The 25,882-nt window shown below is 45.9% G+C and overlaps 1 protein-coding gene across 2 annotated transcripts in view; it reads right to left on the reverse strand.

Moving 5' to 3' along the window:
• Positions 1–25,882, reverse strand: part of B3GAT2 (beta-1,3-glucuronyltransferase 2) — a 242,474-nt gene that overhangs the window by 14,623 nt on the left and 201,969 nt on the right. Inside the window, exons 1-2 of one of the 2 annotated variants that reach the window (XM_035110598.3) lie at positions 18,038–19,612; positions 2,238–2,382 (exon numbers count right to left, since the gene is read on the reverse strand). In XM_035110598.3, coding sequence (XP_034966489.1) covers positions 2,238–2,382; positions 18,038–18,670 — 778 coding nt within the window. In that variant the 5' untranslated portion in view covers positions 18,671–19,612. Of the gene's footprint in view, positions 1–2,237; positions 2,383–18,037; positions 19,613–25,882 lie in introns of those variants that run through there. The other variant, XM_088665847.1, reaches the window with a different exon arrangement.

A 25,882-nucleotide genomic window follows, 5' to 3' on the forward strand; every position in this document is an offset into this window, starting at 1 on the left:
CGCTTCAAACTGTATCTACCTATAAGCTATCAAGAGTCCTTACTTTCCGGCGGTTTGTGTGAAATGACTCATTTCATGATGAAATAGCGCTTTTCACACTTGAACTATCTGATGGGGCTTGTTTTCCTATGCACATGGCGTTGTTCATGTAATGAAAGATACTAGCTGCCTGCAGTAATTAATGAAGGCGCAGAGAAGAAATTCGGTGAAGCATTCAAACAGAAATACCATATAAAATTCAAATAAATGAGAAGGGTGTTTTCCTATTATTAAAAAGTAAATTAAATTAGGATATAGCAGCAGGGCTTATAAGAGGGTTAATGATGAGAAGACATGTTATGCAAAAAGTTCTTTTAGTTTCACACTTTACTCATTTTCAACAATATTCCTAATTACAAATTCTGCATGCATTCTAATGGCAGCCTTGAATACAATATGAATTTTTAACATGCTCAGTGTGAAGTTTAACAGGGCACACTTGCCAGGTGTCCTATCAGACAAAATTCACTTTACCACCCTTTGGAGAGAAGTTCTGAATACTACCCTATAGGTGCTTTCATAGTCAACAGCAATAATATACAATATAAATCTAAATTTTAAAAACCCTCAGATCTATCCATAACTTGATAGTGAAGTATCTGAATCCAGTGGCAGTATGTCCTATTACTAGACACTGAATAAAAATGATAAAGTGCTATTTGCATCGTGCTTTTTCTGGCTGCCAACATCTTAGGATCTCTGGCTGGCAAGTTGCTGAACAAGATGGACTACTGGTTAGAGCCATGAAAACAATGGTTATGTTCCAAATACCAACTGCAGGTGGAGCAGCACCGCATCAGCCAACAAACCCATCCCATGATAGTTTCCTGCTACATCAGGAGTAACCAATGTGGTACCATCTAGATTTGTTGGGCTACAACTCCCATCAGCCGTAGCCAAGGGGTGATGGGAGCTGTAGCTTACCACGTCTGGAGAACACCAGGTTGACTAACCCTGTGCCACAACATCAGGACCATACCCTGGGCAAAACCTCTGAAATCAGCAGCTTTGAATGCATTATGCACCATTTGCTAATACACTGAGGATTCTCAAGAGCCCGTTTAAAGCAGAGATGTGAATGCCAATAAGGAGCTGGAAAATTGTAATGTGTAGGAAGCATCACCGAATGATATTCTTTCATCAGCCCCATTCCCAACTACTACAGCTGGTCTTTGTAGTGCAGGGGAAATAATCCAGCAGCAAAGGGGGAAGGTGTGTACATGCAAAACCTAATATTGGTGCATATTTCTTTCAGACCCTAAGCTCAGTCACGACTTACTCTCAGAAGCATTCCAGTGACTGCAGGATTTAACCAGAATTTACCCTCCAAGATATGCTGGTGCTAACTAAAATGGCAGGTTCATCTTCACGCCAAACCCTTCCTATCTAGCACAGGGTAGCCAAGGAGGAAGATTCTGAGTGTTATTATCAAGAGTGCTCCTGATGGTCATATATAGCCAGAATGGTAGCATTAAACAAGCACAACACAACACACACACACACACACAGACACAACTTCAGTAATTTCTACAAATTTCTGTCTGAAACTCTTGAGCACCATAAAGTTGTACAGACAACTCAGAACTTGCATAGAACATAGGTTCTGCGGATTGCACACAAAGCTAGAATTGTGTATAGACAAAGAAACCCAGAAGCGCCCCCTCATGTCCATCCCTACCTTTTCGGAGTTGGTGCGACAAGCCTTGACCCCATGCAAGGGCTTACCAGGTTCTGGAGGACTTCATGAGATTTCAGACGGCTCCACAAGATCTCACAATACCTTCCCAGAGCCCTGTAAGCAGACCTGAAAGCTTAAAAGTTCTTTCGCACCAGAATAAAATCTGCCATGAAAGGAGCTTTTAAGTTCTCCACCTTGTATGCTTTTAATTTGTGTGATCGCAGCTAGCCAGCTGCCAAGCACATAAAACTGTGATCATACAAGTTAAATCTGCACAAGTTGCGAGTCGACTGCATTTAAAGAAAACAAAAGGAAAGACTGAGATTCTCAGGAGGTGAAGGAACCTAGTAACATTGTTTTTGCACACAAGGCAGAAGACTGGGTTTTTGTATGCCTGTCTACAGCGTTCATGCAATATCTAGAACTACTGTAGATTGTTTGCAAGTGAGTGATACAATGTTTGCATGCATGTTCACATGAATATAATCTGTATCTGAGATTCTGTAACTATAGTACTCACCAGCCATATCAATGGGAAAAGGTCTACCTGCCCGCCAGCCAGTGTACCATCCAATAACCTTGCCCTTTTCCACAACTGGGCGCTCATAGCGTCGTCCGCCTGCCAGACCCACAGGCCATACAGACACTTTGCGGGTTGTGCGCATCTGTAAGAAAGGAAGCATAAAATCACTTTCAAACTCACTTCTTCACCAACTTGCATTGTGCTGTGATTGAGATGCTCAGAAAGTAGTTGGGTGTCTCCAGGACTGATCCAAGACACTTTGGCATCTGGGGCAAACCACAAAATGGTGCCCCCAACACATACACCATAGAAGAAAAAGGTGAGCAAAAATCTACATCAGGAACAAGAGAGGGAATAATCTACACCAGGAACATATGTGTTTGGGGGGGGGGGAAGAGAATCAGATCAACCTCACCCAGTGGTTGAAGTGGGAATAAAACTCCATCGCAGAGGAGAAAGGGCCTCACTCTGAATCACACGGGGGTGTGTGTGTGTGCAAAGCCCAGGAGACACCAGAGGGCAGCCCCCACCACCAGCAGTGCCTCCTATTTGTCAAGAGGTCCCTGTAGAGGCAGAATTGTGGGGGCTACTGAGGAGGCAGCAGATTTGGCCTCCAAGGAGGGCACTGCAGCCATCACAGGGGTGGCAGCGGGCAATGCATTCCTTGGAAACTGGATCTGCAGCCCCCATGGGTTCTGCTGTCCAAGGCATCACCTTACTTTGCCTCATGAGTGGGCCGGCCCTGGGTGTCTTCATCCTTGATCTATGGCCAGATTAAGGCACTCTGAGGCCCTAATCTATGTCAAGTTTAAGATGCCTCGTGGTGTTTAATAAAAGTGCATTAGTCTAACAGAAAGGACAATAATAAAGTTTTATATTCACGCATACATTGGTACACAGGCAAGGATGAAACTAAAAATTACCAAAACAACTAAAACATATTATCCTCTGCTCTTTTCTTTAAATTGGTTTCAAGCCCATCCATCAAAAGAATAAAGGATTCTCTTGGAGAAAGGCTTTCATCAGCATCAGGCGCACCAGTATCACTTACTTTTTTTATTCACACACTTGCAGTCTACACCAGGCAGGTATTATTTTGCTTTGAGTTCAATCTCATCAAAACTTTATTAGGTTTCTTTTAAGAAGTGGAGGAGTGATGTGCAAAGCTCTGCACATCTGTACTGAGGGCTATCTTTGAATCCTGTGGGGCCTTGCTAGTTTTGTGGAACTGATCTAATAAATGATTCCAAAAGCTTGAGCCTGAACACAAACACTAAATCCTCCATTTCCCCCTGAAGAATAGCATCTTCTCTCCCCGTATCACCTTTTTCATTGTCACTAGTATGAACACAAAGCAAGGGCATCAATAATTGAATTGTAACTCTCCGCTATGGCTGAAATAGCCTTTGCATGTGCTCCCTACCTAGCAGCAGAGAGATATTTCAGTACTGTGGAATCAGGACCCAAGAATGATCTGAGTACTGCCCAGTGTTTTGTACAGTGGGAGGAGAATCAGTGTTAGAAACTCAGATATGAAAGCTGGGTGCCAAATGGCACCTTGAATCTAGGTTATGGTCGCCGCAACAGAATCTCTATTCACCAGGGGATTGATCCTTGAGATCCCTTCCAACGCTACAATTCCACGATTGTATGATCTCAACTACTTTGCTTGACTGTAGCTTGCTTTTGCAACAATTCACTTGTCCCAGTATGCAAGGAGGAGAAACACACACAGTGGAAATTGAAACAGTATGAACTATGGACTAAGGCAGAGATTTTTAAACTGTGATTGCCAGCCTGGCACCTGGAAATCCCCACGTAGTCACATTTGACCCATGTCAGTATCAAAATAAGCCTAGCACCTAGCTAATTTCTAACACTGACTGGAAAATGTATACTGCAAAAAAAAAGGTTCCAAGGTATCAGCTGGACCCAGACCTGTTTAGCTTTGGCAAGTTGGTGACCTCATGTGCCTACAGACAGACAGCTGGAACACAGAGGTCTTAGGGCAAAAGCTATACATAGGATGGGGCTTTCAGGGCATAGAGTCAAAGCTTGCCCCCTTACGATTTCGGTCATTGAGAATCCTCCCTATACCACTATACTTACTGCAATTATTTTAGAACAAGAGGCAAACTGCTTTTGATTTCATTCTTGCTGCCATGCTTGTGAAGAAGGAGTGGAGAGCCTATGACCCGAAGGTTGCCCTGGCATGTTCCCACAGTGCTAAACTATGGTTTAACATTACATCTGAGCACAGCCACTATAGCAGGAATAAATGTTGGTGGCGACTTTTATATAGCTATAGATACCTATACCACAGGCCAACGGGGGTAAAATCTGCAACACTTTGCTTCCTACCTATATATCTAGTATGCTGTAGATATATTCTCAATTATATGCAGATGAATTTCAACTGAAGCTTTCATCAAAACATATTGAATGTGGGAAGGAAACAGTAATTTCTCATGCCCCCCCCCCTGCAACAATGACTGTCACGAGACGGTTTTCCCATAAATGTTAATTTAGGTGTGTTAAAGATGAACAAATTTTGGCTCTGGGTATACCTTTCCCCTTTATGTTAGGTAATAAAAATAGAATTCCATTTGTGTTGAAATTTGAATTGTAGGCGCTGTACACTGTATAACTATTGTTGCCATGAGGGGCATCATAAAAGATTACAGCATCATTCACTCTACCTCTTGCACTCAATAAAATGCCAGAACTCAAGCATTCATGCAAACCTCTCTCATATTTTATTTAGCTTTTCTCTTAAACTAATCTAGTGCAGTTGCCCTGATATAGCCTGAGAAAACAAAGCCAAAAATTTAGAATACTGAGATAGCTAAAGAACTACCCAAGAGCTGGCATGCCTTGCAAGTCCGTTCCCCACCCCCCTAGATCTCTTCAAACAGCAAGCTGTCCTGCCCCATTACAAACAGCTTCTGAAACTACACCCCCACACACACCAATCTTAAAGTGAGTGTGCCACGTGGCATGAAGGTCTGGCATTTGACAGAAGCTAACCAAAAGCCCTCTTGAGCACATGAAACTATCTGCACAGTTCCTTGGATCCTGGTCTATAACATACTAAATAGTCTAGAGATACATAGAAAAAATAATCGCATGTGAAACCAATACTGGGCATCATCTCTCTGAAATGCATATTTCAATACTGCAAGGGGCAAAAGAAAACTGCCTGTGTCTATAATGCTACATTTCCCCTTTCCTCTTCATTCTAAGGCAGACAACCCATTGTTAAAATCGTGTTTATGGAAGACAATCTTACTCGGCTATGGTAAAGGTAAAGGGACCCCTGACCATTAGGTCCAGTTGTGACCGACTCTGGGGTTGCGGCACTCATCTCGTGTTATTGGCCGAGGGAGCCGGCGTACAGCTTCCAGGTCATGTGGCCAGCATGACAAAGCTGCTTCTGGCGAACCAGAGCAGCACATGGAAACGCTGTTTACCTACCTTCCCACTGTAGCGGTACCTATTTATCTACTTGCACTTTGACGTACTTTTGAACTGCTAGGTTGGCAGGAGCTGGGACCGAGCAACAGGAGCTCACCCCGTCACAGGGATTCGAACCACCGACCTTCTGATCAGCAAGCCCTAGGTTCAGTGGTTTAACCCACAGCTCCACCTGGGTCCCTACTCGGCTATGAGTGATTGCCAAAGAAGAAGACAAAGAAAGACAGCCTTACCATGATTCATAGATACACTGATGCTTTTAAAGTCAGCACATGGACTCATTCAGAGAAGCAGCAATATTGTATGATATCAACCATGCCTTAATGCAGCTGTGAGGGACCTTTGTCCCTCCAGATGTTGTTGAATTACAAATCCCATCATCCCTGGCCTTTGACCATGCCTGCTGCAGCTGATGCAAGTTGCAGTTCAGCAACATCTTAAACAGTGTTTCCCAAACTTGGGTTTCCAGCTGTTGTTGTTGTTGGTTTTTTTTTTACTCCAACTCCCATCACCCCTAGCTAGCAATACCAGTGGTCAGGGATGATGGGAATTGTATTCAGAAAGCAGCTGGAGACCCAAGTTTGGGAAACACTGCTCTAGGGGACTAAAGGTTTCCTGCACCTACATTAATGGGCTTTTATTTCTACTATTGTTATATTTAGAGCCTGCCCTTCACTAGAAGGTTACAACTATATAAAGCACAACATTAAAAACAGTTTAAAACAAATGACAATCACAACCAGAGCAGGCCCTAAAATATATACAGTACTGCAAGTATCAAAGGCCAGGTTCAAGAGGTGCATTTTCTGCAAGGTCTAAAAGCAGTACAATGAGCATGCCAGAGACAGCTCTGTAGGGAAGGTGTGCCACAGAGAATGCCCACTACTGGGTCACCACTCCCCAAACCTCTGAGGGTGGTGGAATTACAAGAGGGGCCTCCTCTGCTGAGCTGAACCCCCCAAGAGAATCTGTTCTGCCACATCATCAGCTCTCTGCAGCAAAACTGTGGCCCTCCAGAGGATATTGGAGTCCAACCTTACCAGGTGCAAATTTTGGGGCTACTTTGTGATCCATTGCTGTCAGGAGTGGCCCAGATGACTTCATTGACTCAGAGCAACTCTTACCAACTTCGGTTGGAGAGCTAACTAACTACAATAATTCTACAGCCATGGGCAGCCTTGCCACAGGCGTCCATACACCAATAACCACACAGTTGTCATAGTCTCGTTACTGAGCAACAATGTGCAGAGCTCATGGGTGGGGTGGGGAGGCCAGTCAACCAGAAGAGTCTGAGGTGTACTTGCCTGGAGGCAGAGTCAGCAACTGAAGTCAGGTCCAGTCCTAGGGTCAGGCAAACAGTAATCCACATGGTCAGATGGTCCAGGGGCCAGGGAATCCAATGATCATGGGGTTAAGGCTCAAAATGAGCAGGAAGCAGCAAGGTAGAGCCAGAAACTACAAGCATTACCAACATCTGACTGCTGCTGGAAGCTCTGCTTAAGAAGGCTGAAGCCAGCTGGATATCATCAGTGCCATCTCCTCTGTGCACCTGAAAGCTTATCCGCTACAGGTGGGCTCACTCCACCTTCTCCCTCTTCAGGCTGCTGATCAGCAGGTGAAAATGATTCCTGGCCCAAGACAGCAGTTAACTAGTGTAATGTGCTCTATGGAGGACAAGTCTCATACCTGGCTGCAACTAGTGCAGAACGCAGCTGCTGAGGTGTTTGACAAGACACTCAGTTTTGCACATATTACGCAAGCACTGAAATATTGGCCTATTGTTTATTTGTTTTTGTTTTTTTAACATTTAGATCCCACCTATCCTCCAAGGTGCTCAATGTGGCAGACGAGGTTCTCCTCACAAACAACATTTTATCCTTGCAACAACCCCGTGAGGTAGCTACCGAGGCAAGTTCAGGGTTTTTGTTGTAAACAACTCAGGTCCAGGATACCTAGTAAACTACTCTTCCCAAGCTTGTCTGTGTACATGTAGAATCTTCCACCCATGTGGCTCATCCGGATGATGCCCTATTTACATACCACAAAACAGCCGGGTGGGAAGTCTGTTATTTCATGGTCCATAAACATTAAGCCATGCAGGTAGAGGTCTTTAGATATAGGCAAGCAACTGAGGAGGCAATGGTACCCACGTGATCAAAGGTACACATGCAGGGGTGGTGATAAGAGGAGCAGAGTATCTTTCCCTCTCTGCCCTGCAAGGTTTATGTAGTGCAAGCATGCATACAAATCCACCTGGTATCATTGCGTGAACATATGTTTTATAAAGCCTACTTTTTCCACATTGGCATTAGCTTCCCAATATTGTGGCAGTCCACACACAAATATAATCGACTTCAGAAGGCACAAAAATCTACAGGAAATCCTGAGCCTTGGCAAAACATTTCCCTCCAGATTTCACCAAAAAGCTCTGGAATAGTATTTGGTAATCTGCTGTGCTGTTCACACTCCCACCTGCAGATTGCTTGCAAGGCCTTGTCACTCCAGCCCCTGTGGGAGCTGATATTATACACTCTGGCACTGATCCAGAAAAGCACAAGTGCAGCAGAAGGCTTTGTGCCTTCTGCTAGGCTGCTCCAGTTTCCAGCAGTTACTGGGGCTGGAGAGCAGAAGGGCCTCTTGATCTTAATCCAGTGGGGCAGGTCAGGGGAGCATTCAAGCAGGGGGAGGGAGGGCACTCAACCCCACACATTTTCTTTTCCGTGTTCCAATGTGATCAACTGATCAACAATGTCACAAAATAGCAGCAGAGAAAGGGCAAAGTCAGACACACAATGGTGGCCCAAGGGGCAGAGCTTGCCATCCACTGAGGCTCATAAACTCTGTTCAGGGATGACCTTCATATATGTAAGTGCCAATCTACACCTGAGTTGCACACCAGAGGTTCTAATAGCCTGATTTGAAAGAAGAAAGAAAAAGTCATTTGCTTTTGCTATCAACGTTCTTGGAAGTTTAATGCAACAACCTATTAATGATATACTACAAGTCATCCAAAGATCCACCAGGCAATCCAAATCTTCCTATATCTGAAGCAAACAAAAATATGGATTGAATCCTCCCTCCATCCTCTCTTGCACCACTGCTCCATGCTCGGGGAGTTTCCTTTCGGTAGCGCAGGGCAGCTGCGCCCCACTGATGGATATGGAGTCCAGCTCCCATTAGTCCCACCTAGCATGGCCAATGGTCAGGGACAATGGCGCATGGAGTGAAAAAACATCTGGAGGGCCACAGGTTCACCACCCCTGCCTGTGAAGAAGGGGCATAGTTCAGATGTAGAGCATATCCTTTGTACACAAAAGATCCTAAGCTCAAACCCAGGCATCTTCAGGTAGGGCTGGAAAGAGCCAACCCAAAACCAGAGAGCCATTGCTTCTCACTGTAGAGACCATGAGTAGGAAACCTGTGACCTGCCAGATGTTCCTGAACTACAACTCCCATCATTCCTGGCCAGGCTGGCTCAGGCTGATAGGAGCTGGAGCCAAACAGAGTCTGGAGGACAACAGGTCCTCCAGGAGCTGGGTATGTTTAGCCTGGAGAAGAGAAGGTTAAGGGGTGATATGATAGCCATGTTCAAATACCCTGTTTCCCCCTTTTTAATACATAGTCATAAAGTAAGCCATGGCAGGGTTTTTAAGCATTTGAGAAATATAAGACATACCCCCAAAATAAGCCATACTTCCGCGCCATGGAAACCAACCCCCACAGGCACCTCCACTCACAGAGTCACTCCATGCGGCCAAGAGCTCTGCTTAACAGCTGATCGCGCTCCCGCCTTGCTGGCTGCATCCCCGTGCTCCGCTTGCCACCACCGCTTGCCACCACCGCTGGGCTCACTGCTTCTTCCTTGCCTGGCCCAGCCAAGGAGCTTGGAGCACCCTGCAGCGGCGGGGGGAGCACCTGAGCCAGTGGCCTCCGCCTGGCCTGGCCAAGGATGCCTGCTGCCCCGCCGCCCGGAACCGGTGGCTGCTGCAGTGCTGAGCACTCAAGAGAGCACAGCAGCGCCCTGAGCCAGCGCCCTGAGCCGTAAAAACCGTACCAGTAATTAAAAAATAAGACATCCCACCGAAAGTAAGCCACCCTGTGTTTTTTTGAGGGAAAAAAGTTATAAGACGGTGTCTTAAAAAGGGGGAAACACGGTATATAAAAATATGTCATATAGAGGAGGGAGAAAGGTTGTTTTCTGCTGCTCCAGAGAAGCGGACACGGAGCAATGGATTCAAACTACAAGAAAGAAGATTCCACCTAAACATTAGGAAGAACTTCCTGACAGTAAGAGCTGTTTGGCAGTGGAATTTGCTGCCAAGGAGTGTGGTGGAGTCTCCTTCTTTGGAGGTCTTTAAGCAGAGGCTTGACAGGCATATGTCAAGAATGCTTTGATGGTGTTTCCTGCTTGGCAGGGGGGTGGACTGGATGGCCCTTGTGGTCTCTTCCAACTCTATGATTTTATGATTCTAGGTTACCCACCCTTGGTGTTGACAATACTATCAGCCATCTTCCTGTAAGCAGAGAGCTGCACCCATGGGACAACAGGACACACCTGCAGGTCCCTGTAACAGTTGACCAGATCAGTCCCCTTCACATCTAAGTTATTTGAGACTCCAGTATTTTAGGTTGTGTAGAATTACTTTTAGGTGACATTCTACATAGAGATGGAATTAAAAAGGCATTGCCTTCACTGTTACAAGTTTTCCCTTAGGAATTATACAACTGGCAGTCAAAAGGAGTTGTCGACAGCCTCAATATAGCTATCTCCCACTCCAAGCAAAGGGTGAAGAAAATCCAATAGCATGAATGACCTCTTGTTGCACGAAGTAATAAAACAGCCTACAGTAAAAACTAAGGAGAGGTTGTAATAGCTCCGTACAGAAACCTCAGTAATGATGATCAAATAAAGAGGGCAGCCTTTGATTCTTCCACTAGTTTGTTCTGAAAATTAACATTTTCTTAAGAAAGTTAACTGATGTTTAAGGGCCGAAGGAAGTGGGAATAATGAAATGGGCATTGCTGGCCTTTACAAAAGCACCAGCAAAATGGCTAGTTCTTATCTGTATAGCTTAAAAAATGTACATAAATTACACTTTAGTGCTCAATTTAGAAAATAAAAACTGAGAATAAGTTAATAAATATTACCCATCAATTCCAAAAGCTCTGAATTGTTGCATGTATTCTTCTGGAATGTTCCTTTCTAACCTACCTTTCACAAACACTGCCCTGTATGAGAAAAAGATTTATCCTGTAGAAACCAAGGGGTTTTACAAGCTTCCTGGGTGTTCTGTAGATGCAAACTGCATTTTCCTGGTCCAAACATATTTTCCCTCATGGGAGTAAAAAGCAGCTGGGGGGAATTTTGAGTAAGGATGTCTTGACGTGAAAGGGTTAAGCAGCCCCCCACTCATAGCAGTCCTCCACTCAGCACTGAAGCCTCTCGGTTTGTTTGCTTTTTAAGTTGTGCTACTAACTGTCACGTAAAAGATTCTAACTGGAAAACCATCATTTACTACAAAATGGGTGGGCACTGTGACACTTTGCTCAACGGCTGAAGTAATAAACCTAAATATAATCCACATCAACAGACACCTGTGGTTTCGAATTAGAAATAACAGGTTGCCAGTATTTATTTCCACCAATTGGTTCTTTTCTTCTTTTTTAAAATTTTTTAAACATTATGGCATAATTGTGTAGTTTTGACAATTTTCCATTCCTCTTCTCAAAAAGGCAAATTCAACTTATGCAAGATTATTTACAGATGGAAAGGCAGAGACAGAATACTCAAACTGGCACTAACCATTACCATGGCAACCATTCAACAGTGGTCCAGAAACTGATTATTAGTATAGCAACCTCCAGGGGGTGGAGAGGAGGGAGAATGTGACAAGCAACAGTATTAATTTTGGAGGGATCAGGTATACCCATATTTAGAACAGCTCTAATAACCACTTTCTCTTTAACCTACACAATATATTTCTAGCAACCATATAAAGTATGAGCACATTTGAAAAGCACAAGCTGATAAATCCTACAAACTCGCCTCATAACTTTTTAAAAAATAGTATAATCATACAACTAGCCCATACAATTCCATTTCATAACACCTCTACCACATAGGGGGTTAGGTTTGTTAAACATATATAATATTGTACTATCATCACTGCTAACAGTTGCTTCAGGGGATGAGGATTCAGATCAGGAAAACTATGGGGTAAGAGTTTTAACACCTCCTCCCTCCCTGCATGGCCTGAGCAAATTTGTAGCACCTTCCACCCCTCACCTGTATTTGCATCCCCCCTCCCCCCAAAAATAGTAGATTTGATTTCAGCTCTTTTTAACAGCAGGCACTTTAGCCACAATCGTTCTGGTGGGAAGAAATCAAGGGGACAGGCCTCTCTTTCATGAGCCCAATTTTTCTCAGGCTTGAGCTTCCTGCTTCCATTTCACCAGCATTTAACAGCTTGCATGTTGCTTCAGGAATAATGTGACGATCTGACCAGGATCATAATCTGTTTACATTCAGGAATGTATTCTGACAAAGAACACTGTTGTGTGTCAATGTAATGCATTCCCATTGCCCATTTTAACTCATGTAGAGTATTAAAGATATTAGACCAATCTCACGTAAAATTTAGGGCTGTTGGTGGAAGGAGATATACCTTAAACCAGGCATCCCCAAACTTCGGCCCTCCAGATGTTTTGGACTACAGTTCCCATCACCCCTGACCACTTGCCCTGTTAGCTAGGGATCTTGGGAGTTGTAGGCCAAAACATCTGGAGGGCCGCAGTTTGGGGATGCCTGCCTTAAACTGAACAGCAGGTATGAGATATTCACTTATGGGAGCAAAGTCTGCTCCCGGCCAGCTTTGATTCTTAACTAAAATACGTACAGCCTGCCCACATACTTCAATAATAAGCTTGGCCCCTTTATTATTGGCTCCCCCACCCCACCATCAGGTGTCCCGCATTTTTATCTACTGTAACATTTGTTTGCCACTTCGTCTTCCTTATTCAAGTCTTTAAATAAATATTGAAATCAGCATGGATAGAAAACAAGAGGTGGCTTCCAAACTTATTTAAGTCTGTCTTCACCCATTGCTTGCTGTCCAGCATGCACCCTGAACCCTGCCCTGAAGAGAACTCGGCTTTCTGAAAATATCTGTTCTCACCACAAACACTGTTTCCAGCACTCATGACTGTAGACAAAATTTTGAAAATCAAGACTTGGGACACATGGAAGAAATTATACAATACTCTAAAATATACAAAACTGTACATGTTAAGGACTCCTTCATGGATCACTGCCTTGCCGTGGCGTTTTCCCAGTAGTGAGAGCTCACTGGAAGGACAGATCGTGAAGCTGAGGCTCCAATACTTTGGCCACCTCATGAGAAGAGAAGACTCCCTGGAAAAGACCCTGATGTTGGGAAAGATTGAGGGCACTAGGAGAAGGGGACGACAGAGGATGAGATGGTTGGACAGTGTTCTCGAAGCTATGAACATGAGTTTGACCAAACTGTGGGAGGCAGTGCAAGACAGGAGTGCCTGGCGTGCTATGGTCCATGGGGTCACGAAGAGTCGGACATGACTAAACAACAACAACATGTTAAGGAACACGTTGTGTAAATGGAAGTGGACTGTGCAAAGGTATCAATTTGCACAAGATTCCAGGGCACAAAACTTGTAGCTCTGCAATAAACGTATGAAAATGTAGGCTGCAACGCTGTAAAAACACTGGACTCAAAGCATGTGATAAGACTCTACCTGGGGGAATACAAACTTGCAACGCGCAATACTCGAAATCTAGTTAGTTTTACGCAAAATTTAGTGTACAAAGTAGGTTTGCTTGGCAAGAAGTTAATCTTACTCAATTTGACAACTGTAGCATTTTTCATGCACAGCTATGAAGAAAGGGCAGGACTGGGGTGTAGCAATTTCTTTTTGACATCTACTGGTGTTATAACCACAAAACCTCCACATTTTAAATGGTTCTTAAATCAGGGCTCCTTTCAGCTCAGAGAATCAGTAGTCAGAATTGCTAATGGGAGGCAGCCGGAGGGAGGGGCGCAGGGCACATTAGGCATCAATTTCCTCTCATCTGCCATTAATCCAGTTCCATGAAAGAAAGTATGTCTGAATTTCTCCTACATATCACAAGCTTGGACTTTTCACACCAAAGGGAAAACCAGTACTGTACAGCTTTTGTAAACTGATCAAGATCTGGCAGAAAGAGAGAAAGAAAGGGGTGAACAGAACACTGAAAAGGAAATCATTTTCTGTAGCCAATACAAACAAATTCTGATCAATGGTTGATGTGAAAACAAAAGGCTCTCTCTCAACTTCCTTCTACCAGGGATGCAAAATGTGCTTTGCCTTCTCAAAGAAATCTACAGATTTTTTTAAAAAAATTAAAAGATATAAGAACAACATAAGAAAAGATTATCTATTTGCCTACACTTAAGAATATGACAAATTCATTCCCTTCTCAGAGAGGGATTATCTATCAGTGATAGAGGAGAGATGAATAGTAGTCTCACAAACATTCTCTCTGTCTCTGTCTCCTCCTTCCTTGTAATGTGACTATGCTGATCTCCTCAGTGCAAGCATTTTAAGATGAATAGGAGCTTGTTCAGAGCAAACCTCTCCCTTGTTGCATTGAAGGTGTGTGTGTGTGTGTGTGTGCTCACACACATAAAGAATTTAGCCATCTTATCAGAAGAGAAGCATCTCAACATCAATTGCCTTATTTTATCTTCTTGCATTTAGCTTGCAATTTAACTGACAGCCAGCATTCGTCCCTTGATTTTAATAAAAGCCAGTTAAATTGGGGGAGGTAGAGGGAGATGACTAACAAGTAAAATACTAAATGCCGTGTGGGTGCATCTATCTCTTCTCCAGAGGGTTACACGGCAGCGACCTCAACTGGAACATTGTGACTCTATGCAGGTTCTTGCTACAGTTAATTCCTCCCTCTCCTGCGTAATTAGTGCTTTCATTTACAAGAGCCATTTAGGCTTTAGAGAATGGAGGTCTGTCTCTCAACAGCCTTTTTTTGCTTCAGGCAACAGGACAGGATTTCAGACAACACCGCCCCCCAAAGTAAAAAAAAAAGAAAAAAAGAAAAAGCTGCACCAGCTTTCAGTTCAAAAGGAAAGCGCAGTTGAAATAATTACACGCCAAGAAGACGAAAGCCCGAACTTTCTCAGCATTAAAGAGCTATGCGAAGTCCCCCACAATTTAGTGGGAAATAAACCAAAGCAACAGAACTAAAAATATTTATCTCCTTTTCAGACACTTTCAATAGAGGATTTCAATGCAAAAAAAGGCTGCCACGTAAGGAAAGGAAGCACAGCTCTTCTGCTGAATGGGAAGTGCTGGTGGGGAACAGGCGGAACACCTGCCAGCAGTATATTGAAAGAGACCCAAACACATTTTGAAATCTAAACACACGTCAGCAGGGTTGAGCAGCCTTTCTGAAACGGTTCTCTCTTCAGGGACTCGGTGTGCTCCGCATCTTTCCGCAGTGCCTTGGCTTTAATCTATTGATTCCTAATGCACCTAGCCTACTTGCAAAGAAAGAGGAATCGCCAGTACATTGCAACACACAAGCATGTTTGGCTCCCATCTTGGGTCAGCAAAGGGTTGCAGCGGGGGTGGGGGACGTCAATGGCATTGAGTTCTGTGGAGCTGCCATGGGCATTCTTAGGTGGGGGTGGGATTATATTCTATTGAGCTTTTATTGAGTGCCTTGTAATACACACACAGCAGCTGGCAAGGCTTCCCATTCTGAATGAGTTATGGTAATTTATATCCCCTCTGCATACTTAGCCCCCTCCTTTTTTCCCTTGCCAAAATTACGTTCTTATTCATCACTATCCTACTTGCACTCCCCATGATGTCTCCCCCTTAAAAATGCTTCTTCCTGCCAACTGGAGTATCAAAGGGATACTGGCTAACCTGCCCCTGTTATCTTACAGCCCTTTTGCAAACACTTGCCAACAGCCGCCACTTAAAAAGAGGGAGAGGGAGAGGGAAGCTTGCCTTCAACCAAGACCTCGGAATGAAGTGCAGGAATTACTCATAGAACAGTGACATGTTACAGTGCGTTTAGTCACTATATAAATGGGCTTTTCACTTTTTAAAGAAAGAAACAAGGAGACTCTAAAGACTGAACAATTATGAGAGAATGGATAGATTATTCCGGAGGAATTTGCAGCAAGGGAATTGGCAAGGGATTGTGGTGTGTGATGAAAGTTCCTCAGCAAGCCAGGAGAAGAATCAGCTTAGGAACCAAAGACGGCAGAGCTCTCTTAGACCCTTAACCTTAACATTGCTTATTAAGGCTGCACTTTGCAGGGAGTAATCTCCCCAGGACTTTATGGAGTAGAGATGCACAGGACTGCACTGCAATAAGAGTTGTTAATATGATTTTATTGTGAGGAATTTCTGGAAGCTACTTTGGGGCTCCAAGGAAAGATAGTTTGTTTTGAAAACACCCAAATAGTGGTGTTACTGCCAAAGTTTCAGGAGGTACCTGCAGGAATTACCTTTGACCTGCAAAAGTTTGTTGGAGTTGTGAGTGGACAGAATAACAGGTCTTGTCACTGAGTAGGTATTTTTGGATAAAATCTAGGAAAGGTTTCACACATAGCTATTGGTCTTAGTGAAGGCATACAGTTAGCCAGAAAGTATAGTTAAAGCTATGGTTTTCCCAGTAGTGATGTATGGAAGTGAGAACTGGACCATAAAGAAGGCTGATCGCCGAAGAATTGATGCTTTTGAATTATGGTGCTGGAGGAGACTCTTGAGAGTCCCATGGACTGCAAGAAGATCAAACCTATCCATTCTGAAGGAAATCAGCCCTGAGTGCTCACTGGAAGGACAGATCGTGAAGCTGAGGCTCCAATACTTTGGCCACCTCACGAGAAGAGAAGACTCCCTGGAAAAGACCCTGATGTTGGGAAAGATGGAGGGCAGTAGGAGAAAGGGACGACAGAGGACGAGATGGTTGGACAGTGTTCTTGAAGCTACGAACATGAGTTTGACCAAACTGCAGGAGGCAGTGGAAGACAGGAGTGCCTGGCGTGCTCTGGTCCATGGGGTCACGAAGAGTCGGACACGACTAAACGACAACAACAACAAAAACATAACTGGAAGTCAGACCTTTTATCTGGAAACTCATCCTCCCAATCCCAAGTAACTGAGAGGTTAGTCACCATTACTTGAGAGATGTACTTTGCACCTGCTCAAATATACTAGCATTAGTCATGCTGGCCACATGCCCTGGAAGCTGTCTGCGGACAAACACCGGCTCCCTCGGTCTATATAGCAAGATGAGCGCCGCAACCCCAGAGCCGTCTGCGACTGGACCTACCGTAACAGTCAGGGGGTACCTTTACCTTTACCTTAATATACCTTATTAATTTATCAACTCCATTTCTATGCCTCTTAGTAATCAAAACATTCTCTGGGTGGTGTAAACAAATAATGATTAGCAATAAAAAGTTTGAAGGGGGGAGTCCAGACCTAAAAAATTCACAGGCCTCAGTGCTGGCACTACAAACAATGATTTTAAGTTCTGGTTCAAATGACATCCTGCTTAAAAACAGGGAAACATTTGGTTCACACACGCTATAGGATTACAGCAAAACTTGATGGACCCCAGGATACTGCAAGCCTGGAAAAGAGTCGAGGGTGGAGAAAGCCCTCGAACCAAGTTATGTGGAAGGGGCAACAGGAGCCCCAAGGAGGCTCTCCATCCAGGCCGGGCTTTTACTTAAGCAAGGCAAGCGTGGAAGCTGAAGGGAGAACCTTGGCCTGCCGCCTTGTTAACGAAGCATGATTAGCTGAACCTGGTAGGAATAACCCCAAATCCGTGGTTAGGGAAGAGCAACACTGGGCCGCCGCCGGCGCGACGCTGCAGACTGGAGGGATGTGGCTGTCTTGGGTGGGAGGTGCCGCTCAAGAAAAGCCTTTATGGCTAGGCACGCTGACTTGCAAAGTTGCGCCTGGTCGAACAAAGTGGAGCTGACTTTGGAGCAAAACACGCGCGCACGGGCCTACCTGAGGCTACAACCCTGTCCCTGTACACACTTGTAAAAGGGTTCGCCCCACAACTCCATGGGCTGCAGAACTAAAGTAGGTCTGCTTTGCTCAAGAAGCACTTTTAAAAAGAAAAAAAGAGCCCGCGGCTCTGTCGCGCTCCACTTTTGCTGGAAAACTCGGCGACCAAGCGCGCGCGAAAGGAGGCCCGCCGGCGTCTCCGCGTGTCTGTCTCCCTCCCCGCTCTGCTGGCCGGACTCCCGCGCGCCAACTACCTCCTGGAAGAGCTCCAGACTGTAGGTGTTGTCGTCGTCGGCGAAGAACACGACGCCCGGCTGCGGGGAAGGCAGGTGCTGGTGTCTCTGGCGGACCCAAGCCAGGCCGGCGTTGCGCTGCTCCGTGGCTCGGGGTTGCCCGGGCCGCTTGAACCTCCTGGGCGTGGGGGCGTGCAGGTGGGTGCAAGGCGGGCCTCCGCTGCGTAGGAGCCCCGCCACGAAGCGGCTGACCAGCTCGGTGCCCACGGCGGAGTCTTCCACCAGGACCCAGTGCAGGCGCGCCACCTGGCGGAACGTGTTGGCCAGGCGCGTGAGCTCGGCTTTCTGCACCAGGCGGCTGTAGGTCGGCGTGATGGTGTAGATGATGGGCAGCTCGGCCTCCTGGCGCCGCGGCGCCCCCGAATGCTGCCGCGAGGAGGAGGCGGGCCGTGGACGGGGCGCCCGGTGGCTGCCACCCGTGTCCAGCATGACGATCACCAGCAGCATCCAAGGCAGCAGCAGCAAGAAGCGGCTCAGCAGCAGCGACTTCAGGCTGGGGCCCCGGCCGCGCTCCGCCTCGCCGCCCGGGAAGCCGCCGCCACCGCCGCCGCCGCCGCTGCAGCCCTCACAGCAGTGGCAGCGGCAGCGGGGCATCGCGGAGCCGCCGCCGAGGCTGCTCTTGCCGGCGCTTCCTCCTCCTCCTGCGGAGAGATTCAGCCTGCGCTTCCCTCGCCATGGAGCGGGCGGCAGGGCGCACGGAGGGACGCCGGGCTTCCTGGCGCACGGGAGCTCGGCGCTGCGCACCTGGAGCGGAGGAGCCGACGGGACCGCCCGCCTTGGAGCCGACACCTTGGGAGAGATCGCAGGACGGTTGCCCGGCTGCCTCGGAGGCGGCGAGGCCCCGGTTCTTCCCGCCTGGCTCCTGCGCGGAGAGGAGAAGGAGAAGAAGAGGCCACTGACCGACCTCCCGCGGGGAAAGGCGGAGACCGGCTGCGGGATGTTGTCGGAGAGGCGCCCCCGGAGCGGGGACCACCGACCTGCGCCAAACTCTCAGTTCTTTTTTTCCTGCGCTCCTTCTTCTGTCTCCGGAAAGAGAAGCGCAGCAGGGCGTGATGGGGTTGCCCCCCCCCCCTCCACACAGCCGACGATCCTTCTATTACTATTCTTGTTTATTTATGCCAAAGCTCCCGGTCTTTCTGCCGCTGCTTTCCTTCTTTCTTCCCTTTCAGCATCGCTTTCCTCCCGTCCGCCTCCGAAGCAGCAGTGGTGGGGAAGGAAAGAAAGGGGTGGGCGGACGCGGGAGAGTCCCGAACTCTTCCAGTTTCCTTCTTCCCGAGCCGGGCGGCTTCTGGAAACACTCAGCTGCCCTGGCGGACAGGCAGGCGGTGGGTGCGCAGTGGGATGATTGGTGTGGGAGGTGGTAGAGAAGGATCCAGCCAGGAGCGAGTCTTCTCGGAGGCAGGCGGCTTCACTGGGCGCTTACGGTGGTGCTCGCGTGTTGGAGAAGAGGGGGAGGGATCCCCTCAGGGCTGATGCGGCGCAGGGGGGTGGGGTGGGAGCCGGTGAGTCTCTCTCTCTCTCTCTCTCTCTCTCTCTCTCTCTCTCTCTCTCTCTCTCTCTCTCTCTCTCTCTCTCTCTCTCTCTCTCTCTCTCCCCCCCCCCCCAGTAGCTTGTTCTCTCTTTGCACTGCAGGGTCTCTTTCTCTCTGTGAAACATAGGCAGTGAATAGGTTCACGTGCTGAAAACTCCAGAGACCTGGAAAGGGGGTGGGTTGCGCCGGGGAGAGAGAGAGAGGAGGCGGTGGCGGCATCGGAGTTGGGGTGGAGATTTAGTCACACCACCACCAAGGAGAAGATGGGAAAAGGTTGCTGTTTGTAACCAGCCCGCTTGCCAAAGGTTGCTGTGCAGCGGCTGGGTATTGTGGTGGAAAAAGTCAGGCGCTGAGCCTTTGGCAGCACCAAATCGGGTGGGGGTGGGGTGGGGGAGAGAAGTAGAGGATATTCCTGCTGGTACTTCCCCTTGGAATCCCTCTGAGGGGGCAATCCTGGTTTTTATTTTCAAAGGGTGGTGGTAGTGTGAAGATGGAAAGCTCAGAGCCGAGAACATATGCTCCATACTTACTCAGGGATCTTCCTCCTTCCATCAACGCCGCCGGAGTCTAAAGGCGCAGCCTTGTGTCAACTCTTACTGTTCCGCAACTGTAGAGAAGGAGACACAAGACACAAGGCAACGCGTTTTCGGTGTCTGGAAACGGGTGGGGGGTATTTATTTGTGTCAGGCACAGGGGTGGGGGGTCTAGTCCTTTTGGGACCAGAACTAGACACTTGGAAGATACAATTTTTCTGGATCCATTTCAGCCTGAGTTTGGCACCGGGCGGGATTGCCTTTTCCACCTTGTATGATGACCTTTGTTGGGAGAAAGGGGGTGGGGAAGGGTGTGATCCTGTTGATTCTCCTAGATCCCTCACCCTGAGCATCTTTTTATACGGTTGAGCATAGTATCCTTCTAGAGCTGCTGCCTCAGCTGGGTCTGGGAAGCAATGCTTCGCAATAGTTCCCAGTCTTATTTGCACAACTGACTCCAGAAAGGTGTTCGGGGACCACCAAACAATGTAGTAGGCTCTACAGGGTGGGACTTTGTTGGGTCCAATTTTACCACCACTAGTTAACATGAGACCACTGAGTAGTAATATCTTATGGTCTGGTAACCTTTTGGTTCGATTACTGAACCACAGAATTGTAGTGTTAGAAGGAACCCTGAGGGTCACCTAGTCCAACCCCCTGAAATGCAGGAATCTCAACTAGATCTTAATAGATTCATAGAATTGTAGAACTGCAACACATTGTGTATGTGGGATTGCTTTTGAAGACTGTTTGGAAACTCCCGCTAATCCAGAACTGAGCAGCAGATTCATCTGAGGGTGGCTCCCTCAAATATTTTTGGGGGGCTGAAGGGATCTTAGCCCCTAGGAGTTGGCTCCTATGATTTGCTCTCACAATGAGGAGTTAACAATTCCTTAGGCCCAGACATCTCACCCCTCTTTGATGGAAGAGGCCAAGATGAGCAAGGCCCCAGCACACAACCAGTCAGCGAAACCTGTCCAAACACCTTTGTCAAAATCATCAGGCCCCCAAAACTGATGCCCATTGATCAAATAGGACCCTTTTGTCTGGACACCCCCTGCTATAGGTAGTGCACTAAATGTGGGTTCTTGTCAGGATAGATGACATCAATTGTATCTTCAAAGCGCCTTGCAGTCACAGCATGTTACTGAAGGCTGGGTGCTGCTGTGGCTAAAGAGTTTGTCATGAACATATCTCACTACAGCACTGCTGCTGGTGGTCCTACAGCTCTTCTTGCTGCTCTTTCTTGGAAAAGAATCCCAGGGTAGGGCTCCCTGAAGCACATTGTCCTGCCTGCTCTGCTTTTGTTCCTGGCATGAACTCATGTAACTCATGTAAGGGATAACAAAAAATGGAAAATGCTTTGGAACTTGGTATGATGTTTTGGAAAGGCAGACACAGTATTTGGGCTGCAGGTGGTTTTTTTTTTTTGCAATGATAGACTTTGCCTTTGAACAACATACAAAAAGCAAGTGTCTTGGGCACATACCCCTGTACCTGCTGGATGAAAGGTGCCAAGGATGACCAAACATTCAGTAAACTCTGACTGCCTAATCCTGCTCTATTTCTGGGTCTCTCTTCATAAGGAACAAAGGTGATCAAGGTCCTATAAACAGAAGGTGACTGCCTAGTTAGAGCACAACCAAAGTCCAAATGTTGGGTATTCAACACAGGCGCAGCCCATCCCATTTTGCCACCTGAGGTTAAAACTTAACCAATATGCAATGTGATACTAAGGATGCTCCCTGAAAAGGAGTCCTACTGAGTTCAGTGATGGTTACATTACTTATGATGTGCTTAGGATCACAACCTGGCAGGTCAATACTAAAAAGTAAATATTTAATTGTGTTCAGCGGTGGCTAATGCATGCTTAGGATTCAATCTTATGCATGCTTGCTTGAGAGAAAGCACCATGGAACTCAAGTGGCACTTGCTTTTGAGTAGACATGCATAGGCTTGGGCTGCATATAGGCACTCGTCTTATTGGAATATGTTAATTTGCATTTTGGAAGCGGACAAAGGGGATCCTTTAATTGCAAAATGGAAATATATAATCTTAAAAAGTAAAACCACACAAGTTAAACACAATTGGTTTTTTTTAATCATTCCTATTTCTGGATCAAAATGCTGGATCATCCCTTTAAATCCTTGTTTTTATTGTTACGGGGGGTGGGGCATTGCACATATATGCCATTAACTAGAGCAAGCATTATTCTAATTAATAGCATGTTTTGATCTTTGTAAAGCAAGTAATGTTTACTTCATGCCGCCCTTTTCAGGGTAATCACTCTTGCCAAAGCTTGAGATCCTGCAAACAGTTAAGCAGCTTAGATCCCATTTGAGTCACTGAGATATAATCAGCACACGTCTGTGCAGAATTGCAACCAAAGGCAATAGATCTTTTCCAAACAGTCCCCATATGGACAAAGCCATCCATTTTATAGAGGCACCTATCTGGGCCACATATGTCTACTTGCTACCCAGAGGGGACATATTAACCCCTGAGGGCTCAGATGCAGAAAAGGCATTACAGTGATATAATGCAAACTGAACTATATGTGGAAACCAGAGTGACAAATGGCTATGCAGCAAACATCTAAATGAGGAAACATCTGTGCAGTAGAGAGATAATTAGAGTTAGTGTGTTCTGTAGAGAAATGGAAGGCTTGTTATGTGATTAATGAAATAACACAGTAGGGATGCAGCAAATATAAATAGTTCAATACATCCAAATCAGAGCATCTCAGACATGAAATTACAGTGGCCCATTTTGTGCTGATGCAGTTTATCTAAAGGCCAATAACCAAAATAGCATCTCTCAAATAATGGTTGAGCAGCTCACAGTCGTCCCTGCCACATTTACTGTACAATGATTATGTATAAAAATAAGACTTGCATGGGTTATTCAGCATATGAATTAAATATGCAATCAGCAAATGCTCAAGGCCCCTCACCCACTTGCAAAGGCAAGGGTCATGGAGATGAATTAATTCAATGATGATAACCTTCAAAATACATAAATAGGAAAACTGAAGATGCTAAGGTATAATGAATGGGATGGAGTGTGCAATATTTAGGATTGCAAACTCTTTAATTTGCCCCTCTCCTGTGGTTTTAGCACAGCAGCTTGACATGCAGAAAGGAAGCAGGTGAAGGATTTCCTATTGTGACCAGGAGAGCGTTACCTGCTTCACTCTATGTTTCAGGCAGCTGTTAAAGCCGAGCAGCAGGATCAGTAAAACAAAAAACCTGCAACATTTCTGGATGCAGATGTGCACATGTTAATATACGATATTTTTAGCATCTACCGCATGCTGCTTTCAGAGGCCATTTGAGAGGCGGCTTTGGGGGCAGAAGAGCATCCTATAACTGTCCAAATAAAAAAAGTCACTCAAACCCTTCTGAAATCTGGAAGCTTCAGCCCAAGCAAAAAAGTTCCAAGGACAGAAATCAAGAGGTTAAAAGCTTAGGTAGCTGTGGACTTCTGCAAAGTTATTTAGTAGGAAGATCCATTTGATGGTATGGGACAAGTGGGGAACCTATGGCCTTCCAAGTGTTGCTGGACTTCCAACTCTCATCAGTCAAGGGTCAAGGGTGATGGGAGCTGTCATCCAGCAACATCTGGAGGATCACAGGTTCCCCACACCTGGTATAAAAAATTAGTTCCCCCCTCAATTAGTGACAACATATTGACACCTCTACTTGGCTTCTTGTTTCCTTTCCCCCATAATTGCTGCACATAAATTTTATTGGTTAAACTGCCCAGATGACTTGCAATGGAATCTCTTTATCAATATGCTAGGAAGGTTTATACAACGGGCTCATGTACCATTTTACTATTATTCTTGTGTATATATTCCTAGCAAGGTTCCATTTCACCATTCTCCTGCGTGCACCGTTAACAGTGAAGTGCACTTCTTATTCACATGGGGTAATTGTCTTCCAGGCAATGTTTTGAAAGCTATGAAACACTCTTGTTTACCTCACAGGTGGACCAAGTGTCAATGAGAAAGCTTACATATCTTTTTAGTGTCTCATGGGCAACAGCCGCAACCTTATTCTCACTTCTAAATTTAGAGTTGGGGAAAGTGTTAACAACTGGCTTGAAGTGCTTTGAGACTTCGGAGGCTGAGTGTGCAAGCTGTGTGTGATATGCATGTGGTCTTCATCCAAGAGAGTGCCTTTTCAAGGCAATGTGAAATTACAGCATTCAAGTATATGCATATCTATTAGGGACAGGGAAACTCAAGCCTGGGGCCATAGGTGGTCATCCAGGCCTCTTTATATGGGGCTATGTCATGCCTCCTGTGCAGCCACATCCCCAAGCTATATCCCTCACTCACTCACTTGCATCCTGCTTGAGGCTTTTTGCCAGTCTCAGATGTTTTGTGTGTGGCCCACTATATAAAGGTCAAATTTGCATTTCTCTGGCTCCACCCACTACTGGCATGTGTACAAGTATGTGTCCAAACCTACACATGTCTCTGGCACTCATGTGTATTCATACACACACTACAAAGAGGTTTGGCATCTTTTGCAAGAGTTTTCATGTGCTATTCATAATATTTATGAATATGTGTTCACGCTTGCCCACAAGAAATTCCCACACACAAAAAATAAAGAAAGCTTGGCTTATTATGTGAAACAAAAGCAACACAACTCTACAATGCTAAGAGTATATAAATGCTGCTTCAGACAGCAAAACTGCAATTTATCTGGGCATCCCTGCTACACTTTGCTAGCAAACAGGCACATGTTAAAACCCAGCTGCAAGAACAGTCTTCATGTGAGTTTTCACCATGGGGTGCCTTCCCAGAAGCCACCGCTTAGTGAGGAGACAGTGATATGGATTGGTAACACTTTCCCTTTCCTCAAGTTTCTGAGTATTAGGATTCCTACTTTCTCACCAATCCTTGCCCTGATAGTATGTGTGTCTGAAATTGCAGCCATAGATAACAGCACTGGGGAGAAGCTATTAAAATTGATTGTCGATGTGAGAAAACTATTTCAGTCTTTCAGGAAACAGAAGCACCTGGAGAAACATATAAACGTGCCATCATTTTTACTGGTGGATAAAACAGTGAAGAAAATCTAGTGTCTGTTTCAGGTGGCTGTGATTGAATATATTAAGCAACAAATATTAGCTTCAAATTTGCCTGTTGGTTCTTACCATCAGCAACCCTTCACACCAAAAGATTGGAAGTGGGGAGGGGGAACTGGTGCAAACCACAGTTTAAAGGAGGCAATGCTTATTCACACAACCATTTAATGTCTGCTCCCACAGATCCAGTGTATCCTATGGGAGGGAGTTCCATAGTTGAACAATGCACTTGGTGAAGAAATATTTTCTTTTGTCTGTATGCCAGTCCACTGACTTTCAAATACAGGCTGCCCTCTATTCTTGCCATACTGAACTAGTCACAAGAGTGAGATAACATGTCCAGGGCTGGCTCAATACATTTTGCTCCCTTGTGTGAAATGTAGGGTGACACATCTCTCATTGCAGGTCCAAAAGCTGACCAAACAGACAGTTGAATCCTACTTCTGCATTGGTGAAGGAACAGTATTTTCCTTTACACCTGAGTGCGGCAGGCTAGCTTAGGGGTTGCAGGTCCACTCCCCACCTCTCAGCATCTGCCTCCTGAGGCAACCTCCTCACTCGGCCTCATGGTAGGACCGGCCCTGGTCTAATCCATGTTGCCTGAAAAAGTTTAACTCACGCTGAAAACACTCGAAGGGTGT

Source organism: Zootoca vivipara, chromosome 3 (assembly GCF_965207765.1).
Source record: "Zootoca vivipara chromosome 3, rZooViv2.hap1.1, whole genome shotgun sequence".
In the NCBI taxonomy this organism is placed as follows: Eukaryota; Metazoa; Chordata; class Lepidosauria; order Squamata; family Lacertidae; genus Zootoca; species Zootoca vivipara.